Consider the following 23,767-nt stretch of genomic DNA (forward strand, 5'->3'; position numbering starts at 1 on the left):
CTGAGATGGAGGCTGTGATGGAAAGTGCAACTGAGACAGCAAGAGTGGGGCATTGCCTGTTCTAGCTGAGATGGAGGCTGTGATGGAAAGTGCAACTGAGACAGCAAGAGTGGGGCATTGCCTGTTCTAGCTGAGATGGAGGCCGAGGAATTACCTACCCACGCAGAGGCTTAACAGCCTCCAGAGCAGGCTCTGCCGTCCTGTTTGAATGGGGTCGGGTATGCATTGAGCATTTTGGCAGCTGAGAGCTGACCTCTGGAGGCATTTGGAGTGGGGAGTTGTGGGGGATAATCGGCTTTCTTCCCCTCCCCACCCCCTGGCCCCCTGCCTGACACTGCCTCCCTGTTGGGGTCTCCCACCACAGAACCAACCTACGACCCTGTGAGCGAGGACCAGGACCCCTTGTCCAGTGACTTCAAGCGGCTGGGCCTGCGGAAGCCAGGCCTGGCCCGAGGGCTGTGGCTAGCGAAGCCCTCGGCCCTGGTGCCTGGGACCAAGGCAGGGCCCGGCCCTGGGGGTGAGGTCACACTCATAGACTTTGGGGAGGAGCCTGCAGCCCCAGCCCCACGGCCCTGCGCTCCCTCCCTGGCACAGCTGGCCATGGACGCCTGCTCCTTGCTGGACAAGACCCCGCCACAGAGCCCCACGCGGGCCCTGCCCCGGCCCCTGCACCCCACGCCCGTGGTGGACTGGGACGCCCGCCCACTGCCCCCGCCACCCACCTACGACGACGTGGCCCAAGATGAGGATGACCTTGAGGTCTGCTCCATCAACAGCACCCTGGTGGGCGTGGGGGTCCCTCCCGGGCCCAGCCAGGGGGAGACCAATTACGGCTTCGTGCCTGAGCAGGCGCGGCTCCCGCCTGACCTGGAGGACAACCTGTTCCTCCCGCCCCAGGGTGGGGGCAAGCCGCCCAGCTCGGCCCAGACCGCGGAGATCTTCCAGGCGCTGCAGCAGGAGTGCATGCGGCAGCTCCGCGTCCCGGCTGGCTCGCTGGCCTCCTCACCCAGCCCAGTGGGCGACGACAAGCCCCAGGTGCCCCCCCGGGTGCCCATCCCCCCACGGCCTGTGCGCCCCCGCGGCGAGCTGTCCCCGGCCCCCCCAGGTGAAGAAGAAACGGGGCGATGGCCTGGACCTGCCTCTCCTCCCCGGGTGCCTCCCCGGGAGCCCTTGTCCCCTCAAGGCTCCCGAACCCCCAGCCCCCTCGTGCCAGCTGGCAGCTCCCTGCTGTCCCTCCGGCTCTCCAGTTCACCCGGTAAGGCCATGCCCACCACCCAGAGCTTCGCCTCGGATCCCAAGTATGCCACACCCCAGGTGATCCAGGCACCCGGCCCACGGGCTGGTCCCTGCATCCTGCCCATCGTCCGAGACGGCAAGAAGGTTAGCAGCACCCACTACTACCTGCTGCCCGAGCGCCCACCCTACCTGGAGCGTTACCAGCGCTTCCTACGGGAGACCCAGAGTCCCGAAGAGCCCACTCCCCTGCCCGTGCCCTTGCTGCTGCCCCCACCCAGCACCCCGGCCCCCCCTGCCCCCACTGCCACTGTCCGACCAATGCCCCAAGCTGCCCCGGACCCAAAGGCCAACTTCTCCAGCAACAACAGCAACTCAGGGGCCTGGCCCCCGGCCCTGAGGGCTGCTGCTCGGCTGCCGCAGAGGGGCTGCCTCGGGGATGGACCAGAGGCTGGCCGGCCGGCAGACAAGGTCCAGATGGTGAGTACCAGGCCTGGCCATGGGGCAGGGCCTGGGAGACCCAGAGCAATGCACCGGAGCGGTGCTGACAGGTGGGTGGTGTTCCCAGCTGCAGACCCTGGTGCATGGGGTGACCACAGAGGAGTGCCAGGCGGCCCTGCAGAGCCACGGCTGGAGTGTGCAGAGGGCTGCCCAGTATCTGAAGGTACCGCCAGCTCCTGCCTGCTCAGGCTGCTGCCAGCCCCACCCCATGCTCCCCACCCGCCTCCAACCCCAACTCAGGTCTGGTGCCCTCACCCCAGTGTGCCCATGGCACCCCCCTCTGCCCCGCAGGTGGAGCAGCTCTTTGGGCTGGGTCTGCGGCCACGGGGCGAGTGCCACAAAGTGCTGGAGATGTTTGACTGGAACCTGGAACAAGCTGGCTGCCACCTCCTGGGCTCGTGTGGTCCTGCCCACCACAAGTGAGTGAGCCCCGTGCCTGCCCGCCTTCCTGCTCTGGAGGGCAGTGCCCAGCCCACACTGCACAAGGCAGAGTCCTGGAGGACATGGTTTGGGTTGAAGGCAGTTAGTCCTCAATGAATTTATTTAGAAGACAAAGGAGTTGAAAACTGCTGCACAGGCGGGTGCCCCAGGCAGGCAGGTCTGGGGGCTGCTTCGGGAGGCCACTTGGCTGACCTGCCTCTGGCTCCAGGCTGCAGCTGTGCCTGTGGCTGGCGTGGGGCCCCAGGCCCTGCTCAGCAGTTGAAAACTACTCTTTGTAAGCACTTGGTCCTGATGAACTCAGAAGTGAAACAGAGTTGGAGCCTCTTGGCCTGAAGGTGGCTTGCCTCACTAGCGCCCCCTAGTGACCCCTAGAGGGCCGCAGGGAGCAGCCGTTTAAAACCCAGCGATACAAACAAGTCTTTCTCGCCTCTTTTATCACCATTTAAAGTAGCAGTCATAATTTTAAGGTCTTTTTAAAGGACCATCTAATCACCAAAAATCTGTGACCTCTTTTCGGTAAGAAGTTTGAAAATATGTGTATGTAACACGTACAGTGATATATACTATAAATATATATTAACAATATAAATACGTGTGGAAGTTGTACTAAGTCAGAGTGAGGAAACACGGCCACACAGGTGGAGTCGCGTGACCCCCAGCGAGGTGCTGGGAGGCTGCGGGCCTTCAGGTTGGTGGGCTGGGAGGCCAAGGAGCCCACGCCAGAGCCCAGTCTCTCCTGGTGACCTTGCCCATGTTTCCAGGTCTCAGCAGCTCAGACTCCTCATCTGTGAAATGTATGTAAACAATAGCGCCTGCCTCGGAGGCCTGACTAGAAGGATAATGAGAGATGCATTTGTCAGGCCGTCCACCAAGTGTCCAGCACACAATATGCTGTCACCAAATGCGAGATTTTAGCTTATAGTTATTCTTCCTAATTTGCATCTAAATATGCTTAGGCTTTCTGAGGCCTATCATCCTTGGATACTCTAACAGACAGCAGGGCCGCTCTCTTAGTTTACTCATCCTTTATTAAAGATCAAAAGGCATCCCAGGACAACAAGTTCCAAAATTATTGCCTGGAACTGCCAGTTTTCATCCAGTTTGCGCGGCACTCTTGGGGTGCTCTGTGCCCACCCGCACTGGATATTCGGTAATCTGCTTATCAGCCCCTGTTGACAGATGTGCTTTTTGGTTGTTTTCCTATTTTTTAGGCGCTGAGACATGTCTGGAGAGTTGGACGATCTGCCCTGAAGGAATCACTTGAGCCCCATCTGTCAGATGAGGGTGGGGAGAAGCCCCTGCCCGCCCGGAGGATCTGCTGCCACCTGCTGCTCCCAGGGGGGCAGAACGAGGCCAAAGGCAGCAGGGGGCTAGGAGCCCCGCCTTGCCGCTCCTCCTCACCCAGCGCTGTCCCTGCACACTTTGGTTCAGCCCCTGGCGCCCCAGCCCTGGTACGGGCAGGCGCCCCGTGCAGGCAGGTCTGGGGGCTGCTTCAGGAGGCCATTTGGCTGACCTGCCTCTGGCTCCAGGCTGTAGCTGTGCCTGTGGCTGGAGTGGGGCCCCAGGCCCTGCCCAGGGGCACCAGACTGAGGGGAAGCCAGGCTTGGCCTAGGAAGGGAGGATGAATTGGCCACACAGAAGGTAGGATCAGCACCCCAGCAGGCCCTGTCCAGGGAACCCCTGAGGAACAGTTGGGGTGTTGAGCACAGTGTGGCTACAGCCTGACCATGGACATGTTATGGGGCTTGGCTGGTCTTGTGCCTGGAAATAGGCCAAGGTGGCTCAGGAAACAGAGAAAGGGTGCCAGACCGCTCTCTGGCAGGGACCAGGGCCCAAGGCCCCAGGACTGGAAGGAGACCAAGGGAGGCAGCTGCCCTGGAGAGACACCAGTGCTTCCCTTTGACCCTAGCTCTTCCCCTTGTGCTGTTCCTTGTTTTCCCACCAGCCTCTGTTGCCAAAGTTGCTACCCCAGCTATAGATACCTGCTTCTTCCAGAGAAATAAAGTTTAGTTTCTATTTTATATTACTTATTTGTCTGCCGGTTTCTTTGCCTCTTGCTTAGCCACTTGAAGCCCAGAGGCTCTTCAAACTAGTGCGTTCTGTCTGGGGTGGCAGGTCTAGTAGCACCACCTGTAGGCAGAGGCTGGAAGTGCAGGCCTGGGAGACCCTAAGAAATCTCTCCCTTTCTAGGGTAGGTAGTGGGGCCAGAATCCCCACTTATTCTAGCCATTGACTCTCACATACCACACACATTTTTGTACTGTAGATTTCCACAAGGCAGGATGTACTGTAGGAAAAAGTACAATAACTATCTACTAAAGATTATGCAGTGAAAGGTCTCTTGCCCCAGCTGCCCCTTCCTTTCCCCAGAGGCTGCCATATCATATGTTGCCTGTGAATTCCCTGAGTTTAGTCACTTATGTTGAAGTGTTCCATAGCAATACTGAAAGACCATCCCTGTCTTATTTAGGGTTAAATGGATACCCTCATATGGATGTACCATAGTCTATTTAACGAGGGCCCTTTTGATGAAAGAATATTTCGGTTTCCAATCATTTAGTTAGAATCGTGACAAATCTTTTTTTTAAATTTATTTATTAATTAAAAAAAATTTAACCCAAATGAAACATCAACATATATAATCAGTAATTCACAATATCATCACTTAGTTGCATATTCATCATTTCTTAGAATATTTGCATCAATTCAGAAAAAGAAAAAAGACAATAGAAAAAGAAATAAAAACAGAAAAGAAAAAAAAATTATGCCTACCATACCCCTTACCCCTCGCTTTCATTGATCACTAGCATTTCAAACTAACTTTATTTTAGCATTTGTTCCCCCATTATTTATTTTTATTCCATATATTCTACTCATTTGTTGACAAGGTAGATAAAAGGAGCATCAGACACAAGGTTTTCACAATCACACAGTCACATTGTGACAGCTATATCATTATTCAATCATCCTCAAGAAACATGGCTACTGGAACACAGCTCTACATTTTCAGGCAGTTCTCTCCATTTTCTCCACTACATCTTGAATAACAAGGTGATATCTACTTAATGCATAAGAATAACCTCCAGGATAACCTCTCCACTCTGTTTGGAATCTCTCAGCCATTGCCACTTTGTCTCATTTCACGCTTCCCTCTTTTGGTCGAGAAGGTTTTCTCAATCCCTTGATGCTAAGCCTCAGCTCATTCTAGGGTTTTTCTCAGTCCCTTGATGCTGAGTCTCAGCTCATTCTAGGATTTCTGTCCCACATTGCCAGGAAGGTCCACACCCCTGGGAGTCATGTTCCACGTAGACAGGGGAAGGTTGGTGAGTTTGCTTGTTGTGTTGGCTGGAGAGAGAGGCCACATCTGAGCAACAAAAGAGGTTCTCTTGGGGGTGACTCAGGCCTAAATTTTAAGTAGACTTGACCTATCCTTTGTGGGGTTAAGGTTCATATGAACAAACCCCAAGACTGGGGGCTCAGCTTATAGCTTTGGTTGTCCACACTGCTTGTGAAAATATCAAGAATTCAACTTGGGGAAATTACATTTCTCCCCGTTCTCACCACTTTGCAAATAATTTTCCACTCACTGATTGAATCACTCTGGGATTCATCAGGGCATCACTCTGGACAAACCAACAAAATCTCATGTCCTACCTGAGATTCCAAGTACTTATGGTGTTCAATCAAACTATCTACATAAGTTATATAGGAGATGCACTAATCAAAATATAAATTTTGTACCAAATAAACATTTTTTTCAAATCTTGGGTTATTACTTACTTGCAAATAAATCTGAAGAATGAATTCCCACAAGTGGAATTCTTGGCTCAAACAGTATGTGCAGAAGTGATGGATATTGCTGAATAGCTCTCCGCAGAGGAAGAGGTTCCAGTTTTCACTCCCATCAGTGAGTGAAAGCTGGTGTCATAAGGTATATGTTAGGAAACTTTGTGATCTTTGCCAGTCTGACAGGTGGAAAATGGTGTCTGAGTTTTAATTTGCATTTCTCCTATGAATCAGCATTTTCTAGCCATTTACTTGAGCTGCCTGTTTTTGTTTTTAATAGATTATAGATCTGTTTCTTACTGTTTTTTAGAAGCTTTCTATGCATCAAGGAAATAAGCCCTTTGGGCTTTATGTATTATTATCTGAACTTTAAGACAAGAGGTAAATCATAAGAAAATAAGCTGATAGGCTGATTTTATTAAAAATAAAACAAAGGCTATTCTCACATGGGGCCTGGTTTGGGCCAGTCTCCTTTCTGTACCTGCAGCTCCAGGCTGGCCTGGGGAGTGGGACCCCAAACCCAGAAGCTTGGAGGCCTGGAAAGTTGTCGCCTTCAGTTCCGAAGAAGTTCTGTGTACTGTACTAAGGCAGAATTGAGTTATTTTAAATATCTGCAATAAAAAAATAATTTAAATATACAGAAAAATGGGGAATACTTAATATTAAGTAACTGTGGACATTGCTATTAGGCCTGGGTTCTATTCTCAGTTCTGTTTGACCTTGGAAAAGTTCCTTAATCTCTCTGAGCCTGTAAACAGGGGGAGAGTAATTCCTGCTTTATAGACTGTAAGGGTTAAATGACATCATGCATGTAAAGCACTTAGTTTAGAGCCTGGGCCATAAGTACCCAATAAACTGTGATCATTATAAATTTTATTTCTTCATGTTCCTGCCTGTCTCTCCCAATCAATAGCTTACATTATTATAACTGACCACAGTTCTATGCATACAACTGTGTCCTTCCCTGTTGTCCCCCCAACCCCTGCACTTTTTTTTTTTTGGTAAACAGTTTGTTTTGCAACACATCCTGATCAAGGACATGTTTTGCACCCATAAAAATGTCATATTTTTGTAAATTATAGCAAACTTTTGTCAGCTTTACAGTACTTAAGAATCCAAAACAGAGCTAATGCGTTTCTGAAAGATTTTTAACAAACGGCAGGGATGGTGCAGGACCGGGCAGCTGGGGATGTTTCAGGGGCTCGAAGAAACCCCACACGCCCTTCTTGGAGAACGCACCACAGTTCCCTAAACCCGAGGGTTTCCTGCTGCCTCTCTCCTCATTAAGCCCGCCAGCTTTTGCCAGCAACTGACTTTGGGAGGATGTTGAAAAAGCTGACCTAGGTGTATTTGCCAACATAGAGACTCAGTAATTCAGTGAAGATTTGTTGGGCACCTACTCCGTGTCTAGCCCTGAGAGGGGAAACTGAGTAGACACGGTCTGTGCCCCAGAGGAGAAGGTCGTCGTCTTCTGGGGACGGTGACATCAGCGGAGGTGGCTCCCCAGAGAAGGTGACATTGTGCTAAGTTGGTGGATAGGAAGAGGCGTCTGCCAGGAAGATGAGGGGAGATGGAAGCATTCTAGGGATAAGGCCTGCAGGAGCCAAGGGCTGGAGGCACAACTGGTTTGTTCTAAGTCCTGACGTTCGACAAGGTTGGAGCCCGTCCATTGTTGGATTTGGGGTGGGTTGGTTGTGCATTTCCTGTGACCCGCAAAGAGGGGGGTTCTGCGTGGCCAGGCCGCTGGTGTGAGGTGTTAAGAAGTTCTGGCTGCACACGGAGGGGAGACAGCAGAGGAGAACAGAGGAGGGACGTGGTCAGAGCTGTGAGTTTAGTGAGATGCGGCAGAGTAAGGGGAAAGAGGCAGCTCATGCGTCTCGCTCCGCACTGGGAACACGGTGAGGCTTTAATAGGAAGCAAATTAATTTTTACAGAATTGGGGATGGTAAGGAGCGCCAACTGCTGGGATCCTCAGCGAGAGCAACCGTTCCCAAAGGCCAGGCCAGGAGCAGTGCTGAGGCTAAATAATAAAGACAAGAACCAGGTAACCGTATTCAGATGGAAACGTATTCAAGAACTATTCTTTATCCCGAGAGTCCTCTTCCTATAGTTTTGGAAGTGGCGGGCTATTCCTTTGTGGTGAGGGTAGATGGTTAATTTGTCCTCTTTGTTCTTATGTCCCAGTGCGATGTCATCATGCCCCTCCAGCAGTGATTATTATTGTTATTTTTTAATCATCCCTGACATTAAAATTGAGAACCCCTAGGCAAAAAAATTTAAAAAAATGCTTTTTCTTGCATCAGGCAGCGCCACCTCTTGGCTAAATGTGATATTGCAGCCACACAGGTTAAATTTCAGCTAGGAGGAGGGAAATATAAGATTGTGTCAAGTCCTTGCCTAGAAACTCAATGAACTGCTGGCCCAGGTCTGTAGGTGCTTAAAGGGACTCAGTCCCAAGGAAGCTGGGAGAGGTGGGGACAGATGCTCCTGTTCTCCCACCATCCGGAGCCAAACGGGAGTCAGCTGGGATCTAATTCCAGGAAAAGGGACAGAGACAGGGGCCCTGGGGGAGGCCACGACTAAACCGGGGATGGAAGCTTCGGCTGCTGGGCTACCTGGGCAGGTGAGAAGGGCTGGAGGGCAGAGCGTGCAAGCACTCTCTAGTGAGAAGTCCTGGGTGGGCTGGGGGACGGAGGGCACACTCTCCACTTAGTCGAAGCCCTCCTCTCACAGTGTTTTTAAAAAATGTCTCTGTGATGGTCGCCCATGAATTGGAACAGTTAAAAAAGCAGAATGAGAACATTTAAATTACCCAGAGAGAGCCACTGCATATTTTGATATATTTTCTTCTAGCTTTTCTGTGTGTATGCATGCATATAGATGTTGTATGTATTATAATTGAATAAAAATAAGGCCATGTGGCGTGTGTTATTTTGCAACCTGCTTTGTTCACTTAGCATTTTACACCTCAAGCAGTTTTCTCTATCTTTAAATTCATCTTTTCAAAGGATAGTTAGTTAAAGGGCTGTGTAGTTTCCATTTTATGCATGAACGCATTGTTTTGTTAGTATCTTTATTTTGTAGGAAATTATTTTAACAAATGTTGCTAAATGGTTTTCCAGAAAGATCTGGAAAAAATGTGAAAAGCACTGAACTAAGGCACTTTGCTCTAACCCCAAGAGATGGGTAGCCCTGCCTGTTCTCCTGAAGGATGCTCTGTCCCCTGCCCCCCAGATGCCCCCCTCACTCATACCAGCTGCTCCTTAGGCTGGGCCTCATGACACCACAGCCTCGTCTCTCACCAGCAGGCTTTACAAACCCAAGAAACCCTGGTTTCTGATTGTCCCCTCTCCATCCTGTGGCATGGACCGGGCTCTCCCTACGCACACAGCACATTCTGTCTTCAGGGTGTTACTAGCTTGTTCCTGGTGGGACTGCAATTTGCATGGGATTCCTGCCACCCCCCATCCAGCCTGGGCTGTAAGCCTGTCTGGTAGCCGCTTGCTGTCCTACTGAGGCCTCTGACCCTCACGAAATACCACCTCCCCTTGGCCTTCGCAGCCCCTGCGCAGTGCCCGAGTCTACCTGTGAGCCGCCCCTGCAGTGGTTGCCAGACTATTCCTGGCTCAACTGGGGGAGACCAGAACGCACTGAGATCCTTATAAGATGCTGAGCTAGGAGCTCTGATGGGCGCAGGGACGAGGAGGCCTGGCAGCACAATCTAAGAAAGTTAAGGACCTTGAAGGGTGAGAATTTTAGCAGGCAAAGAAAGGGGAAGTTAGCAGGGACTGCGGGAGCTGAGACCTGGAAGCGCTCACGTGGGGGGTGGGGGGGATGGGGCAGGCGCGGGGCGCAGGGAGGTCGGGGGATCCCAAAGGAAAGTTGGAAAGGGATGGTTTTGTTTTCATGATTAGGGTTTTAAGTTCTAGAGGACCAGCCCACCATGCAGGGTAGAGAGAGTGAGACCAAGTGCCTTTATTGTGGTTTCCATGGGAAGCATGAAAGGGTGCATGGTGGGTCACCCAGAGGGCAGACTCAGGCCTAAATCCAAAATCTATGATCACTTCCTGTAAACCCTTGCCCACTCCACCTCCACAGAGACAGGGTCATTTGCTGCTTTGTTCAGTGATGTCTCCTGAGTACCTAAAACAGTGCCTGGCACATGGTAGACACTCAACAAATATTTGTTGAGTTTGGCAAACTGTTATTCCTATTAATAGATGCTTCTACCCTTTACTACATGCTTATTACAGTGGTTCTAAACCTACCAAACCCATTGCCCCCTTTCTATGATGACTATTTTTGAAACATTCTTTTTACTATTCTGAAATGAAATTTCATAGATAACATAACCTGCCTACACATATAATTTTAAAAATCAGGATACCGTCTGGGGTGGATGCTGGGTGGGCTGCCCAAATCCCTCTCAAAGACTGAGGTCCTCTCTTCCAGCCGCAGGACTTGTGAGCTCACAGCTGAGTCCTGCCCAAGAATTGCCTGAGGCTGGGACCATAGGAAGCCAAAGCTATACCCCTGGGGTGAGGTGGGGAGCCAGAGACTGTGGGATGTGGGCCCAAGCCTTCCTCCAGCTTCAATCTGGGATGTATTTGAAGGACCAGACCCGTCCCACAGCTCCTTTTGGGATCAACTGAAGCCTCTGTTTCTGCTTCCCAGTTTGACTGCTTCCTCTGCCCAATCCTGCATTTTTCACTACTCCAGAGTGTTTCTGAGAACACACTACAATAGACTACCTGCACACCTCTCTCTCTCTCTAATGTCCTGTCATACAAAGGAGAAATAAAAGTGGGCTTTATAATACAATGTGCTCTCTGTGCATCACTGCACATGCAGGTGGGACTGCACTAAGCCCTGCAGCCTTGCATCTCCTGGGAGGCTTGTGAGAAATGTAGAATCCCACCTCGGAACTGCAGGATGGGAATCTGCACTTGAAGAAAATGCATGTTTCTAAGTGATTGTGATGTCACAAATGTGGATGGCACTTCTGGCTATTCAAGTACCAGAAGTGGCAATGCTGTCAGTGACAAGATTTTCCAAAATAGAGGATAACTCTTGGTAAGGTACCAAACAAAACATGACAAAATTCTCTTGATTTATGCAGCGGTTGTGTTCCTGGAAAAGTCAATGTGTCTTAAAGTTGTGTAAAAAATACTTCGCCGCATAGGAAACAGGACATTTCCCCTTTGGGCACCACTGCCCTGTGTACTGCCTGAGGATCCTGGTTCCTTCCCTTTAAATCATAGCCTCTGGTATGGTTTAAACTTGGTTGAACTGGAAACCAGAACTTCCCCCCCAGAACTTCCTAAACTGTCCCCTAGGGGTCGCCCCTGGTCTTGTTGAGAACCACTGGCCTCCAGAAGTAAACCGTGTGCTGGGAAATTACATGTAGTTATTTACCTAATCCTCCCAGTAACCTTAAAAGGCAACATTATTATTATCTCTGCTTAGCTAGGAAAATCAAGTTCAGAGAAGTTAAGTAATTTGTCCAAGGTCAGACACACAACTAATAAGTGGGGGAGCAAGACTGGACCCCAGCCCTGCCTGTTGCCAAAGCCCAGGTTTCCCACACTGGTTGCCTTGCAGCTGTTTGTAGTTTCTCAGGTGGTCACTAGGCTTTAGCCAGGTTTGTTTATAGTAGAAAAGAATAAGGCTCATTTACAGCCCACCCTTCCGTGTGGACACAGGGTAACTGAGCAAGAGAGGACCTGCCTGCGTCAATCCTGACTCACCTCTGTAGGAATTTGGGACTGAGAGCAGCTGGGCCTCGGTTTTCTCATCTGTATGATGGACATGATGAGAGCATTTGCCTCAAGGGACTATTGCAATGAGAAATATGTAGAAGCTTAGTAACAGTAGCTCAAAAAACATTAGCTAGTATTATATTAGCTATGTTCATATCATTTGGTTGGGTGTGACGATACATTGTTCTGCAAAGCCATCTTCCTAGAAACTAATCAAATACTTGTGGACACCATGTTTAGAGCTGCCCATTGGTCCATACAAAGTCTCTGGCCCTCTCGCTATGGTGGGGCCATCGGGCACCCTTGCTGCTCTGGCCCCCACCCCACCTCCCCCACATCCACCGGACCTTACATCTACCCCAGTCTTGGTTCTATAGGATTTTCCTCTTCCTGGAGGGAACGCCAGGAGCTGTGTAGGAGGGGGAGAGGATGAAGAAAAACAGTCCTCCATGTCCAGCCTTGGAGAGGAACATTCCCCAAACCAGTAAAACGCTCTCTTATCCAGACTGATGGCCTCACAGCTTGGGTGCACTATCATGCCTAGAGCATTTCTAGTTTGTTTGTTTGTTTTCTCTCTCTCTGTTTTCCTAAAGAATCCCTTCCAAGAAGTGTATGGAGTGTGTGTGTGTGTAGTGGGGGGGGTTTCAGAGCAAATCACCTGCTGATGGATTAAAGGGAGAAACACTTTGGCAGGGCAGGCTGAGGTCACCCCCAGAGTCCAGGGCAAGGTTTTGCGCAAGTCGTTCAGTGGGAAACCCAATCACAAGAGGGTTGCGTGAAGGTTAAGGTGGTGGTGGGTTCAGGGCAAACCCAAGTAGCATCTGAGAAGGTGAGTAAGGAGGGGGCGTTACAGGATTCTAGGGAACAGGGCTGAGGGCCTGGACCAAGCACCAAGCAGGTTTGTGTCGGTCTTGTCTTGTTTAGGACTTGACACCCCAGGGTACCCAGTACTTCTGTCCGTGTGTGGGCAGATCAGGTCACTGCTGGAAGACCATGCCCAGTACTGGCCTCAGCTAGACCCATTGCTGGCCAGTGCTTTCCCTTCCTTTTAGGATTGACTTGGCCTTGGTTACTCCAGAGCAGCCCAGAGGTTGCAGGACCCTGAGCCGAGTCCTTGCTCTGGAGCCCAGGCCTCCTCCCTGCTCTCCTGGTGATGCCATCACCTCTGCCATCCCCCACCCTGAGCTGAGTGACTAAATGCACAGGAACCTTTCCAGGAAGAGCAGAGACCAAGGCCAAATTCTGAAATTGAAACTAAGCCTCAGGGGTGTGGTTGGCAACCTGGGCACCTAGACGTCATTGCCCACAGGTGCCAGGAGGAAGGTCTGAGGCCCAGGGAGAGGAAAGGAGGGGGCCAAGGGTGAGAAGAGGGCAGGTGGGGAGAGGGGGCAAGGGAGGGATGGAAGGAGGTTTCTGCTAGACTGGAAGCTCCAAGACTAGTGGGGCGGGGTTTGTCCAAGTAACTGGCACAGAATAAGCACTCAGTGGGTATTTGGTAATTCATTAAGTGATTGATTTTGAACAAACTCAACTAGAGGGGGATTCACAAAGGATCAGGATGGGAGGATAAAACCTCTGGATAAAAATGGCAAAGGAATCTTTTTGCATGCCAGAATAAGATATCCAAAAGGCCACAGGAGGAATCTGGAATGTGTACTTCGGTGAGGGACCTCCAGCTGTCCCAGGGTCAGTCATGAATGTCCCATAGAGCATGCGAGGGGAAAGACGCCGAGGATGTGAGGACGCTTCTCCCAGCACGTGCTGTACAGTAGTTTCCTACTGTGTGCTTATTAATCGCATGCTACTCGAGGGGACGGCTGCCTGGTTCAGTTTGGTAGCTGTCAGTGGCATGTGGCTATTGAGCGCTTGAAATGTGGCTAGCCCAAATTGAGATTGTGGCCATTATACAAATACACCCTGAATTTCAAAGATAGAATGAGAAAAAATGCAAAGTAGCTCATAAATAATTTTCATATTGATTATATGTTAGAATTATGATATTTTTCTATATTGGCTTAAATAAAATATATTATTACAATTCATTTCACCTGTTTCTTTTTACTTTTTTAAGATGTGGCTACCATACAATTTAAAATCGCATTGTGGCTTGCACTGTATTTCTACTGGTATCTACTATTCTATACCTTGCTCATTTTCATGTAACATATTGTGGAAATTGCCCCAGATCAATACGTATGGATCTGCCTCATTCTTTTCAATGGCTGCTGGGTAAAGATTTTATAACAAGATTTAGACATGGTGAGTTTGCAGTGATTACAGAATCCCTAAGTAGTCATTGCTAAGAACCATGAGTAGTTCATCATAGAATTTGAAGGACAAAGGGAATTCCAAGTGGGACCTTCCTGGTTTGAGGTTAATGGAAGGATTTGGGGTCACATATATGGCCTGGGAATCCATCCAAGTAGGATGACCCAGATGCCACTGAAGGAATGCTTCATGTGCAAAGGAGAATACGTGAGAAGCAGATACTGGGAAAAGCACATGATTGGGAGGGGAAGGAAGAGGAAGAGGAAACAGGAAGGCATAGACAAAGGACCAGTGAGAGAATGAGAGGAGAGCCAGAATGGCTCAGGGCTGCAGAGGTCAATGGTGAGTTGTTTGTTAAAGGAGGAAGTCCTGGATGGGCAGGCAACCCAGCTACACGAGGCCTTTAACTTCTGCAAAGCGACTTCAGACTGGTGACTTTATTCTTGTTTTATCATTATGTGATTTATTTTCGTTAAAAAAAGGCATCTTCACATAAAATATATATTAGCCATTTAATACACAGTCATTGAGCCCCTTCTATGACAGGCCCTGTTCTAGACCTGGGGGTTCAAGAAATAAATAAGACCGTCAAGGTTCTTGCCTTCAGGGAGCTTATATTCTAGTGAGGGGAATAGATAATAAGCAAGCAGATAGTTTAATAAGATTCTAGACAGTTATAAGTGCCAGAAATGAAATGAGATGGAGAGTGCCTAGGATGGGCAGTGGCATGGCACATCAAGGACAGTCTCTCTGCGGAGGAGACACTGATGTTTGAGCAGAGAGACGAACAATGCAGAGTCAGCCGAGTGACCACCTGACAGAGAGGCAAACATGAGGCTGCAACTAAATGGTCTGGCTGCCGTGGGGAGGCCCGTGTGGGGTCTGTTCCCATGTGGAGGGTGGGGGCGAGGTCAAGAAGAACTTCAGAGAGAAAGTGGCCCCTGAAGTGAGTCTTCACAGATGAAGGCTGTGTCTGGAGGACACGGTCATGTTTGTCTGGGGGACAGAGCCTGGCTGGTTTAGGGAAGTCACGGATCAATGGGCTGTCAGATGCAAGATGAAGCTGAGTGCCGAGCAGCACACGTCCTGAGGGATTTATAAGCCATGATGAGGAATTTAGACTTTATCCTGAGGACAATGGACAGGCATTGAAAGGTTTTAAGCTGGATGGAGACCCAATCAGCTTTTAAAATAAGAAAGATCATTCCTGACATGCTGCAAAGAAAGGATGGAAGGGACACGACTAGAGGCAATATGATAGTTTAGGGGGTTGGTGGAGTCATCCAGATGAGAGAAGAAGGTATCTGAACTAGAGTAGGGTCTGTGGGATGGGAATAGAAGGGGGAAGAGGGAGGAGAGATGTAAAAGGGAATAGAACCGACAAGATTTGCGTCTTCTCCAAGTGGATGTTGAAGGTGAATGAAACAGAACGGTTAAGGGAGATGTCCCAATTTTTGACTTGGAACTCTGGATGAAGGATGCTACTCAAGAGGTTATGGAGGAGAAGAGAAAGAGCAGGTTAGGGATAAACAATTTGTGATATACAATGGACTATTATTCAGTCATAAACAGGATGCACCTTGGAAACATGAAGCCAAGTGAAAGAAGCCAGACACAAAAGGCCAAATATTATATTATTCCATTTGTATAAACTGCCCAGAATAGGTAAATCTACAGAGACAGAAAGTAGATTAATAAGCCACCTGGACCGTCGTGGGAAGAGGGAATGGGGAGTGACCGCTAATGTGTGTGTGGTGTCTTTGGAGGGTGATGAAATCTTCGGGAATTAGCTAGTGGTGATGGTTGCATAACGTTGTGGATACAGTAAAAACCACTGAATTATATACTTTAGAATGGTTAAAATGGTGAATTTCATGTTACATGAATTATATCTCAATAAAAAATAAAGGTTAATTTTTTTAAAAAGAGCAGGTTTGGGGTCCAATGATGAGTTGGGGATGGGTGATGTGAGTTGCCCATCTAAGTGGAACTGCCCAGGAGGTGGTGGCATGTGGCATGCGACCTCAGGAAGGAGGACTAGGATTGAGGTACCCACACAGAGAACCACAGAGATACCACTTCAGCCTCGAGATGCTCCCTCCTGCTGGCCCACCCTACTTCTGGAGCCTGGCAGGCTGCATTTCCAGCCTCTTGTGTCTGTGAAAGTGGAGTTTGCAGACTACAGCATTTTATTCAGGATACCAAAGTTTTGCTGCAGCAAAGGAATCCAGGACAGAAGTAGCTTCAGGGTTCTAGCATGGCAAAAGATCCCTATGACATAGAAAGGAAATTAGCTTGGCTCTTATTGATTGGACCAGGGTGTGTTCATCTTATAGGGGCAGGTTTAGAGCAGGTGGACTTTATTTTGTAATGAAGTAGAGGCTTGATTGGCTGAGTCCACCACTTTGGTGAGGATTTCACATTTCAAAGATAAAGAGGAAACCCCAGAGGGCAGGATTTTCTTTCTTTCTCTTTTTGGTTTTAACAGGGGCTCAGAACTTTCTCTATGTAATTTTATCAGGTCTATATTTACAGAGACAAGATCAGGTCACCCTATGGCATTAAATTTTAGCATTCTTTGTCATTAAATAAAAAAATTCTCATGGGATTTAGGATCTCACAGCTTTATTAAATGATGTATGAATTGGGCAGCATCTCATTCAGAGAGTAGAAGACAGTTCCACTGAGGGAGTAGAAAGGAGAAGTTCATATAGAGCAAATAGAAGCGCAAGGGAGGAAATGCTCTGATTGGCTGACATTGTTTCCATTTTACTTGGCCGAGTGGGTGTCTGACAAAGTGGGGCAGGTAGTTGCTTAGGAATGAGGAGGCTAGCCAGCATTGAGGAAGTTAACTGGCAATAATTGATCAGCTGTTAAATTTGGTTTTCTGGGCAAGCCAGGCATTTGTAAGAAATAGAAACTAGTTAGGCTTTTGGTTTTGCTGATGTGGAGCTTAGCATGGGGTTCTCCATGCTGCACCTACTAGATTGTATTTATCATTTGCTATGTAGGTTTTTGTATTTTCATGTGAGAAGTACAGGAAAAGCTAAAACCAAAGGCTTCCCAAATTCATGTTTGTTTCGTGTACAAACGGCATCACAAGAATGGCTACCAAGGCAGAACCAACCCACTGAGACAATTTTTGTTACATGCGCAACCTCCATATAAATTCTGTGCCACTACAGATCCTGACTTTTCTCCTCGTCAACATTCTGTGTTACTCACTGGTTGATTTCTCTGGGGTCAAATTAAACCCAAAGTCCACCTGATGGTCTTCCATTTTCATTGTCATCACCAGGGATGTTTTTATTTTGACGTCTTTGATACTTACCAACCAAGTTTCTTTTCCTCATTTCATATCCTCCGTTATAATTCCCTCCCCTCACCAAATGGAACAAAAAGTTTACACAATAATTCAGTCATTACCACATATTTGAAGGCACCAAAAATGCAGACATTTGATCTTTTCAAGTGGCTTTCATCAGTTGAGTGGGTAAAACTCATTTTAAGTCATTTCCTCTCCTGGGTTTTACCTTTTGACCTCTTTGAAAAAGTATTAATTATTCTCTGGTTTCTCTTTAGCATTTATCAGGCTGTGTGTACGCTGGTAAATGTCCTCCTAGACTGTGAACTTCTTGAGGGACAGCACTCCTTTGTATCTGGTAACCTGAGCAACAAGGGGCTGGCAAGGCCTCGGAAGTGCCCTGAATCACCTGGGGCTTTACCCTGTGCCCAGAGTCATGGGCTTAGTTTTTTCCTCCTTCCCCCTTCAACTTCCTGAGTCCGCACAGAGCCTTTTTTTTTTTTTTCTAACTGTGGCTTGCTCACTTTTTTTTCCCTTCACGGTCTTGTCCTACTGGCTCTGGTGGCCATTCAGAGCCCAGCGTGGGGACCCCCTCCTCATGCTTAGATAGGGAAGAATCGAGAGACAGACACGGAAACCAGCCAGGGACCCAGGACCCAACAGTCAAATTTTCATTCTTCCCTCAAATAGCCGGGAGACCTTGGGCAGGTTACTTAAATCAATGCTTCTTAAACTATCTGTGAAGGATCAGGTTTTTTTTTTGTTGTTAATTTTATCATAGATCTATATTTTTAATAAAACACAATACTGTCTGGAAAAGGTGAATTTATAGTGACAGTATAACTGGATCCTCACCGACACCAGAGTCAGCTGAGTGCCGTTCTAGGTTTGTGACTTTCTTTGCAGAAAAAATTCAGAGATGAAACAGGTCTGGTAGGAATAAGTAGTAAAGTTCATTGAAGAGAGAGAAAAAGTACACACTAAAGGGATAACATAGGCATGCTCAAGGGAGAGACACACCTCGAGTGGAGTAAGTTAGCTTGTTATATAGGGAGTTTTTTCTGATAGCAGGTTTCCATGGTGACCTTTGAATACCAGGGGCTTACATGGTTTGCATTGTTTCAGGAAGAGATAACTATTAGTGCTTGTGGTCCCCTATCACGTATTCAAAATTTGTTTGGGGCAGATGTTTAGCAATCTTTAGAACCCCATGCTCTGTCATTAACTAAGAGTCTGCTTTGTGCCCACGATTATGGTTTTAGGGAGTTTGGGGGCATAAGGAGAGATTCTTGCTTTAGGAAGTTTGCAGTTTGCATTAATTCCTTTGGAGCTAGAGAGGAAACTAGAGACTTGCAGTTGACCATTAACTCTTTCAGACCTGGATAGGAAGCCAGGGACCTGCAGTTGTCCTGTTCTATCCAGCTTCAACCATAATAATGGACAGTAATAGCAGTTGGCAGAGGGAAGGAGAAGAGTAAGTGATGTAGAGGAAATTTTTTTAAGGCAGTGAAACTATTCTGTAGTTTCATGTAATTATGCATTTGACATTATGCATTTGTCAAAACCCAAAGAACTGTACACACAGAGAGTGAGTCCTCATGCAATCTATGGACAATAATAATGTATCAATATTGATTCATAAATTGTGACAAATGTACCACATTGACACAAGACTATAATAATAGGGGAAACTGTATGATGGAGAAAGGGGTAGAGGAGAGCTCTCTGCACTTTTGGTGCAATTTTTCTACAAGCCTAAAATTGCTGTAAAAAATAAAGCCTATTTAAAAATTTAATCAAGCAAATCATAGCATAATTAGATACCCTTTATCTAACTTTTAATTTGTCCAGTTCATTTATATAGAGAAGAGATTGGCAAACTTTTCTAAAAAGAGTCATATGGTCTCTGTTGCTACTACTCAGCTCTGCCACTGTAGCTCAAAAGCAGTTATAGATGATACGTGAGATGAATGGCTGTGGTAGCATTCCAATACAACTTTATTTGCAAAAATAGGCAGCTGCCAGATTTGGCCTGTGGGCCATAGTTTGCCAGTCCGTCATATGAAACATCATTTTAGCAAAACATTTCTGAGACTTATCAATTTTTCCAAGAGTGTTGGTTTCAAAATATTATCTTATGAATCAAACAACTCATCATTTTTTTTTTAATTTTTTAAATTTTTTTTACATGGGCAGGCACCGGGAATCGAACCCGGGTCCTCTGGCATGGCAGGCAAATATTCTTGCCTGCTGAGCCACCGTGGCCCACCCAACTCATCATTTTTTCTTATGAAATTTCTGTTTTTCAATTTTTTGTTTGTTTGCTTCCAGGGAATATTTATTGATGGGTTTCACAAATATGTAAGTGTTTCTAATCATATTATGAAGCAAAATAAACATCTCTGGAGACATGATCATTAAATATAGAGAAAATATTTGGGGGGGTTCTACATCTGATTTCACTTAGAAACAGCATTTTAGCATTGTTGAAATCTACATTTAACTCCTGTTCTAGTTTGCTAGCTTCCAGAATGGAATAACTTTTAAAAAGGGGAATCTAATAAATTGCTCGTTTAAAGTTCTAAGGCCATGGAAATGTCCAAATTAAAGCAAGTCTATAGAAATGTTCGCCCTAAGGCATCCAGGGAAAGATACCTTGGTTCAAGGAGGCCGATGAGGTTGAGTTTTTCTCTCAACTGAAAGGCACATGGCGAACATGGTAATGTCTGCTAGCTTTCTCTCTGGGCTACTTGTTTCATGAAGCTCTCCGGGGGCATATTCTTTCTTCATCTCCAAAGCTCTCTGTTTGCCTGGGCTCTGGCTCTCATCATTCTCGTGACTCTGCCCTGTTGCTCTCCCGTTGTTCTCAGCCTTTCTCCAAAATGCCTCCTCTTTCACAGGATTCCAATAAACTAATCGAGATCCACCTGGAATGGTGGAGTCACATCTCCCTCTAATGAAAGTTTAATATGCACAATTGGGTGAGTCACATCTCCATGGAGATAACCTAATCAAGTTTCCAACCTACATTATTGAATAGGGCTTAAAAGAAATGATTGCTCCTACAAGATTGATTAAGATTAAAACATGGCTCTGCTGGAGTACATAAATCCTTTCAAACTAGCACAACTCCCAAGATTTTTTTTTCTGGATTTTCGTCTTGCATTATCCATTTACTAATTCTTGGCTGAGACCATATTTTCAGTCACTTTAACTGTACATTTTGATGTAAATCAGATAAGACAGGTGCCCCTAAATTGTTCAAAATTTATTTCTCCCTATGCACTTGTTAATCAACATTTCAAGTTCCAAAAAACAACACTGGCATTTTTGTTCTAATCACAGAGATTAATATAGGGAGAATTAATATCTTTATTAAACAATATTTAAGTACTGTATCCAGAAACATGATGTCGTTCCATTTACTCAGGATTTTTTTAAATCCTTCATTAACAATTTAAAGTTTTATTCATATAACTTTTCCACAGTTCTTTTTAAAGTTTATTCCTGGTTATTTTATGCCAAATGTTTACTATAACATATGAAAGACTTAAAACTTTATCAAATTGCTGAAAAAAAGTTTCCAAACACCTTATCTCAATTACTGTGTGGGTTGGCATAGGTCCATGCACTATACTTTGTGGAGCTCTGACATGGACTTCTCTGAGCCTCAGTCTCTTTTTGTGTAAAATAAAGTAGCAACACCCCCTTCCTGTAGTATTGCTATGAGTGAGTGTTAAATGAGGTGCTTGTCTTAGTTTCCTAAGGCAGCTTTAACAAATTATCACAAACTTGGTGACTTAGAATTTTTTCTCCCCACAGTTCTGGAGGCTGGGCATCTGAAATGAAGGTGTCAGCAGGGCCATACTGCCTCTGAGACCTGTAGAGGAGAAGCCTTCCTTGCTGTGTTACTTTGTAAGCTGCCGGAATGTGATCTACCAGAACTGGAACGGGTTTTAAAAAGGGAAATTTAGTAAGTTACAAGTTCATAGTTCTAAGCCTATAAAAATGTCCACAGTAAGGAATCCAGGTAAAGATAACTTAATTCAAAGAAGGCTGATGGGCCAGGAACAGTTCTGTCATATGAGTAGTCAGGGGGCTGGCATCTGCTGGTCCCTTTCTCCTGGGCTCCGTTGCTTTCAGTCTGTTCCTGTGGGGGTTCCTCACTTTGCTTCTCCAGGGCTGACTTTCATCTCTTGGCTTCCCTTGGCTCTTTCCAGGTTCTGGCTTGCTTAAACATCTCATGGCAATGTCTGCTGGGTTCCAAGCATCTGCAAATATCCATGTCTCTGTTCTCCAGGTGTCAGCATCTGTATCAATTCTGCTCTTAAGTTTCTGTCAACTCTCATTTCTGGCTCTCTCCAAAACATTTCCTCTTTTAAGGATTCTAGTAAACTAATCAAGACACACCTGGTATGGGTGGAGTCACATCTCCACCTAATCAAAGGTCACACCCACAATTGAGTGACTCACATCTCCATGAAGATAATCTAACCATAATTTCCAACATGCTTTATTGAATCAGGATTAAAAGAAATGGCTGCACTGGAGGGAGTGCCAAGATGGCATCTTAGTAAGGTGTGGGATTAGTTCGTCCTCCAGAACACCTACTAAATAGCCAGGAATAGTACAGAACAACTGCTGGGGCCACGTCAGTGACCGGACACACAGTGTACCCCAGTTTGGCATACCAGCTGGACCGGGTGCAAGTCCCTCCAAAACCATGAGTTCCCAAAGCTGAGGTGGCCAGCGCCCCTCCCCCACAGGCTGCTTCCCAGTGGGGAAAGGAAAGAGACTTTACTGCAGTAGGGGCTGAGTGCAATTAAGCTTCAATTGTGGAATTAATTCACAAATTCTGACTACTAAAGATAGGCCCCCAGCTCAGCTGAAACTGGTCAAAGCGAGGTTGCTGATTTTTGCCATGGGCCCTGAAGGAAAGGAGGGGGCACATAGGATCTGAAGGTACACAAAGCAACATACCAACTTATGCTCTTGATTGGCAAACCTGAGGAACGGGGATCCTGCTCTGAGAAGGATTTTTCTCTTTCTTTTTTGTGGCCATGTTTCTACAAAGACTTGACTTTGGATACAGTAGCGGGGCTTCTCAGGCTGCAACTGCCCTAGGCATAGGCAGAAATAAGCTTGTTTGAGAGACTGTCTGGAGCCTGTGCCTTCCCCAGGGGAAGAGTGAGGCCCAACTCAGATGGGTTCTGTCCCTCAAGGAATTCAGACCTCAGGGTTTGGAAATTTGAAGCGATTAAAGCCAGCCTACAACCTCTCCTCTGTCTCCACCACACTCCCAGCAGGGGGATTCTGCCAAAGTTAAAGGTACCACATCACCCTATGCTGGTGGGACCTGCAAGCAGACAAGCGCCACATACTGGGCAGGATAAGAAAAACAGAGTCCAGAGACTTCACAGGAAAGTCTTTCAACCTGCTGGGTCTCATTTTCAGGGAAAACTGACACAGGTGACTCTTTCCTTCTGACAGGAAGCCAGTTTGGTCTGGGAAAATCTGGCTGGGGTCTATAATACCAAAGTAGACCCTCCTAAGGGTGGGGGAAAAAGGTATCATGCAGGCAGGGCAAGAAACAAGAACTGAAAAATAAGCTAGTGGTCCAGAATAAGCTGAACTGAATGTCAAAGAACAGATAGACAACAAAGTCATCCAGCAATAAAATCCTAAGGTAAAAGAAGTGAAAACAATCTCCAGAATAAACTAATTAAGGTAATTAAATGCTTAGGCACCAGCAAAAAATAATGAATCATACTAGGAAAATTGAAGATATGGCCCAGTCAAAGGAACAAACCAACAATTTGAATGAGATATAGGAGTTGAAACAATTAATTCAGAATGTTCGAACAGACATGGAAAACCTCATCAAAAATCAAATCAATGAATTGAGGGAGGACACAAAGAAGGCAAGGAACGAATAAAAATAAGAAATCGAAAGTCTGAAAAAACAAATCACAGAACTTATGGGAATGAAAAGCACAGTAGAAGAGATGAAAAAAAGCAATGAAAACCTACAATGTCGGATTTCAAGAGGCAGAATGTAGGATTAGTGAACCGGAGGATGGAACATCTGAAATCCCACAAGCAAAGGAAAATATAGGGAGAAGAATGGAAAAATATGAGCAGGGACTCAGGGAATTTTTGACAACATGAAGTGCACAAATATACATGTTGTGGGTGTCCCAGAAGGAGAAAAGAAGGGAAAAGGAGAAGAAAGACTAATGGAGGAAATTATCACTGAAAATTTCCCAACTCTTATGAAAGACTTAAAATTACCGATCCAAGAAGTGTAGCTTACCCCAAGCAGAATAGACCCAAATAGACATACTCCAAGACACTTACTCATCAGAATGTCATATGTCAAAGAGAAAGAGAGAATCTTGAAAGCAGCAAGAGAAAAGCAATCCATCATAAACAAGGGAAGCCCAATAAGACTATGCATAGATTTCTCAGCAGAAGC

General features: G+C 46.8%; 1 protein-coding gene across 12 annotated transcripts in view; it reads left to right on the top strand.

Moving 5' to 3' along the window:
- Positions 1 to 4,201, top strand: part of TNK2 (tyrosine kinase non receptor 2) — a 31,822-nt gene extending 27,621 nt beyond the window's left edge. For 6 of the 12 annotated variants that reach the window (XM_077118016.1, XM_077118018.1, XM_077118024.1 and 3 more), the window contains 4 exons: positions 365 to 1,713; positions 1,802 to 1,897; positions 2,026 to 2,153; positions 3,387 to 4,201. In XM_077118016.1, coding sequence (XP_076974131.1) covers positions 365 to 1,713; positions 1,802 to 1,897; positions 2,026 to 2,153; positions 3,387 to 3,393 — 1,580 coding nt within the window. In that variant the 3' untranslated portion in view covers positions 3,394 to 4,201. Of the gene's footprint in view, positions 1 to 364; positions 1,714 to 1,801; positions 1,898 to 2,025; positions 2,158 to 3,386 lie in introns of those variants that run through there. The other 6 variants (XM_077118017.1, XM_077118019.1, XM_077118026.1 and 3 more) reach the window with 1 other exon arrangement.
- The last annotated feature ends 19,566 nt before the right edge of the window (positions 4,202 to 23,767 follow it).

The sequence above is a fragment of the Tamandua tetradactyla genome, chromosome 10 (assembly GCF_023851605.1).
Source record: "Tamandua tetradactyla isolate mTamTet1 chromosome 10, mTamTet1.pri, whole genome shotgun sequence".
NCBI lineage: Eukaryota > Metazoa > Chordata > Mammalia > Pilosa > Myrmecophagidae > Tamandua > Tamandua tetradactyla.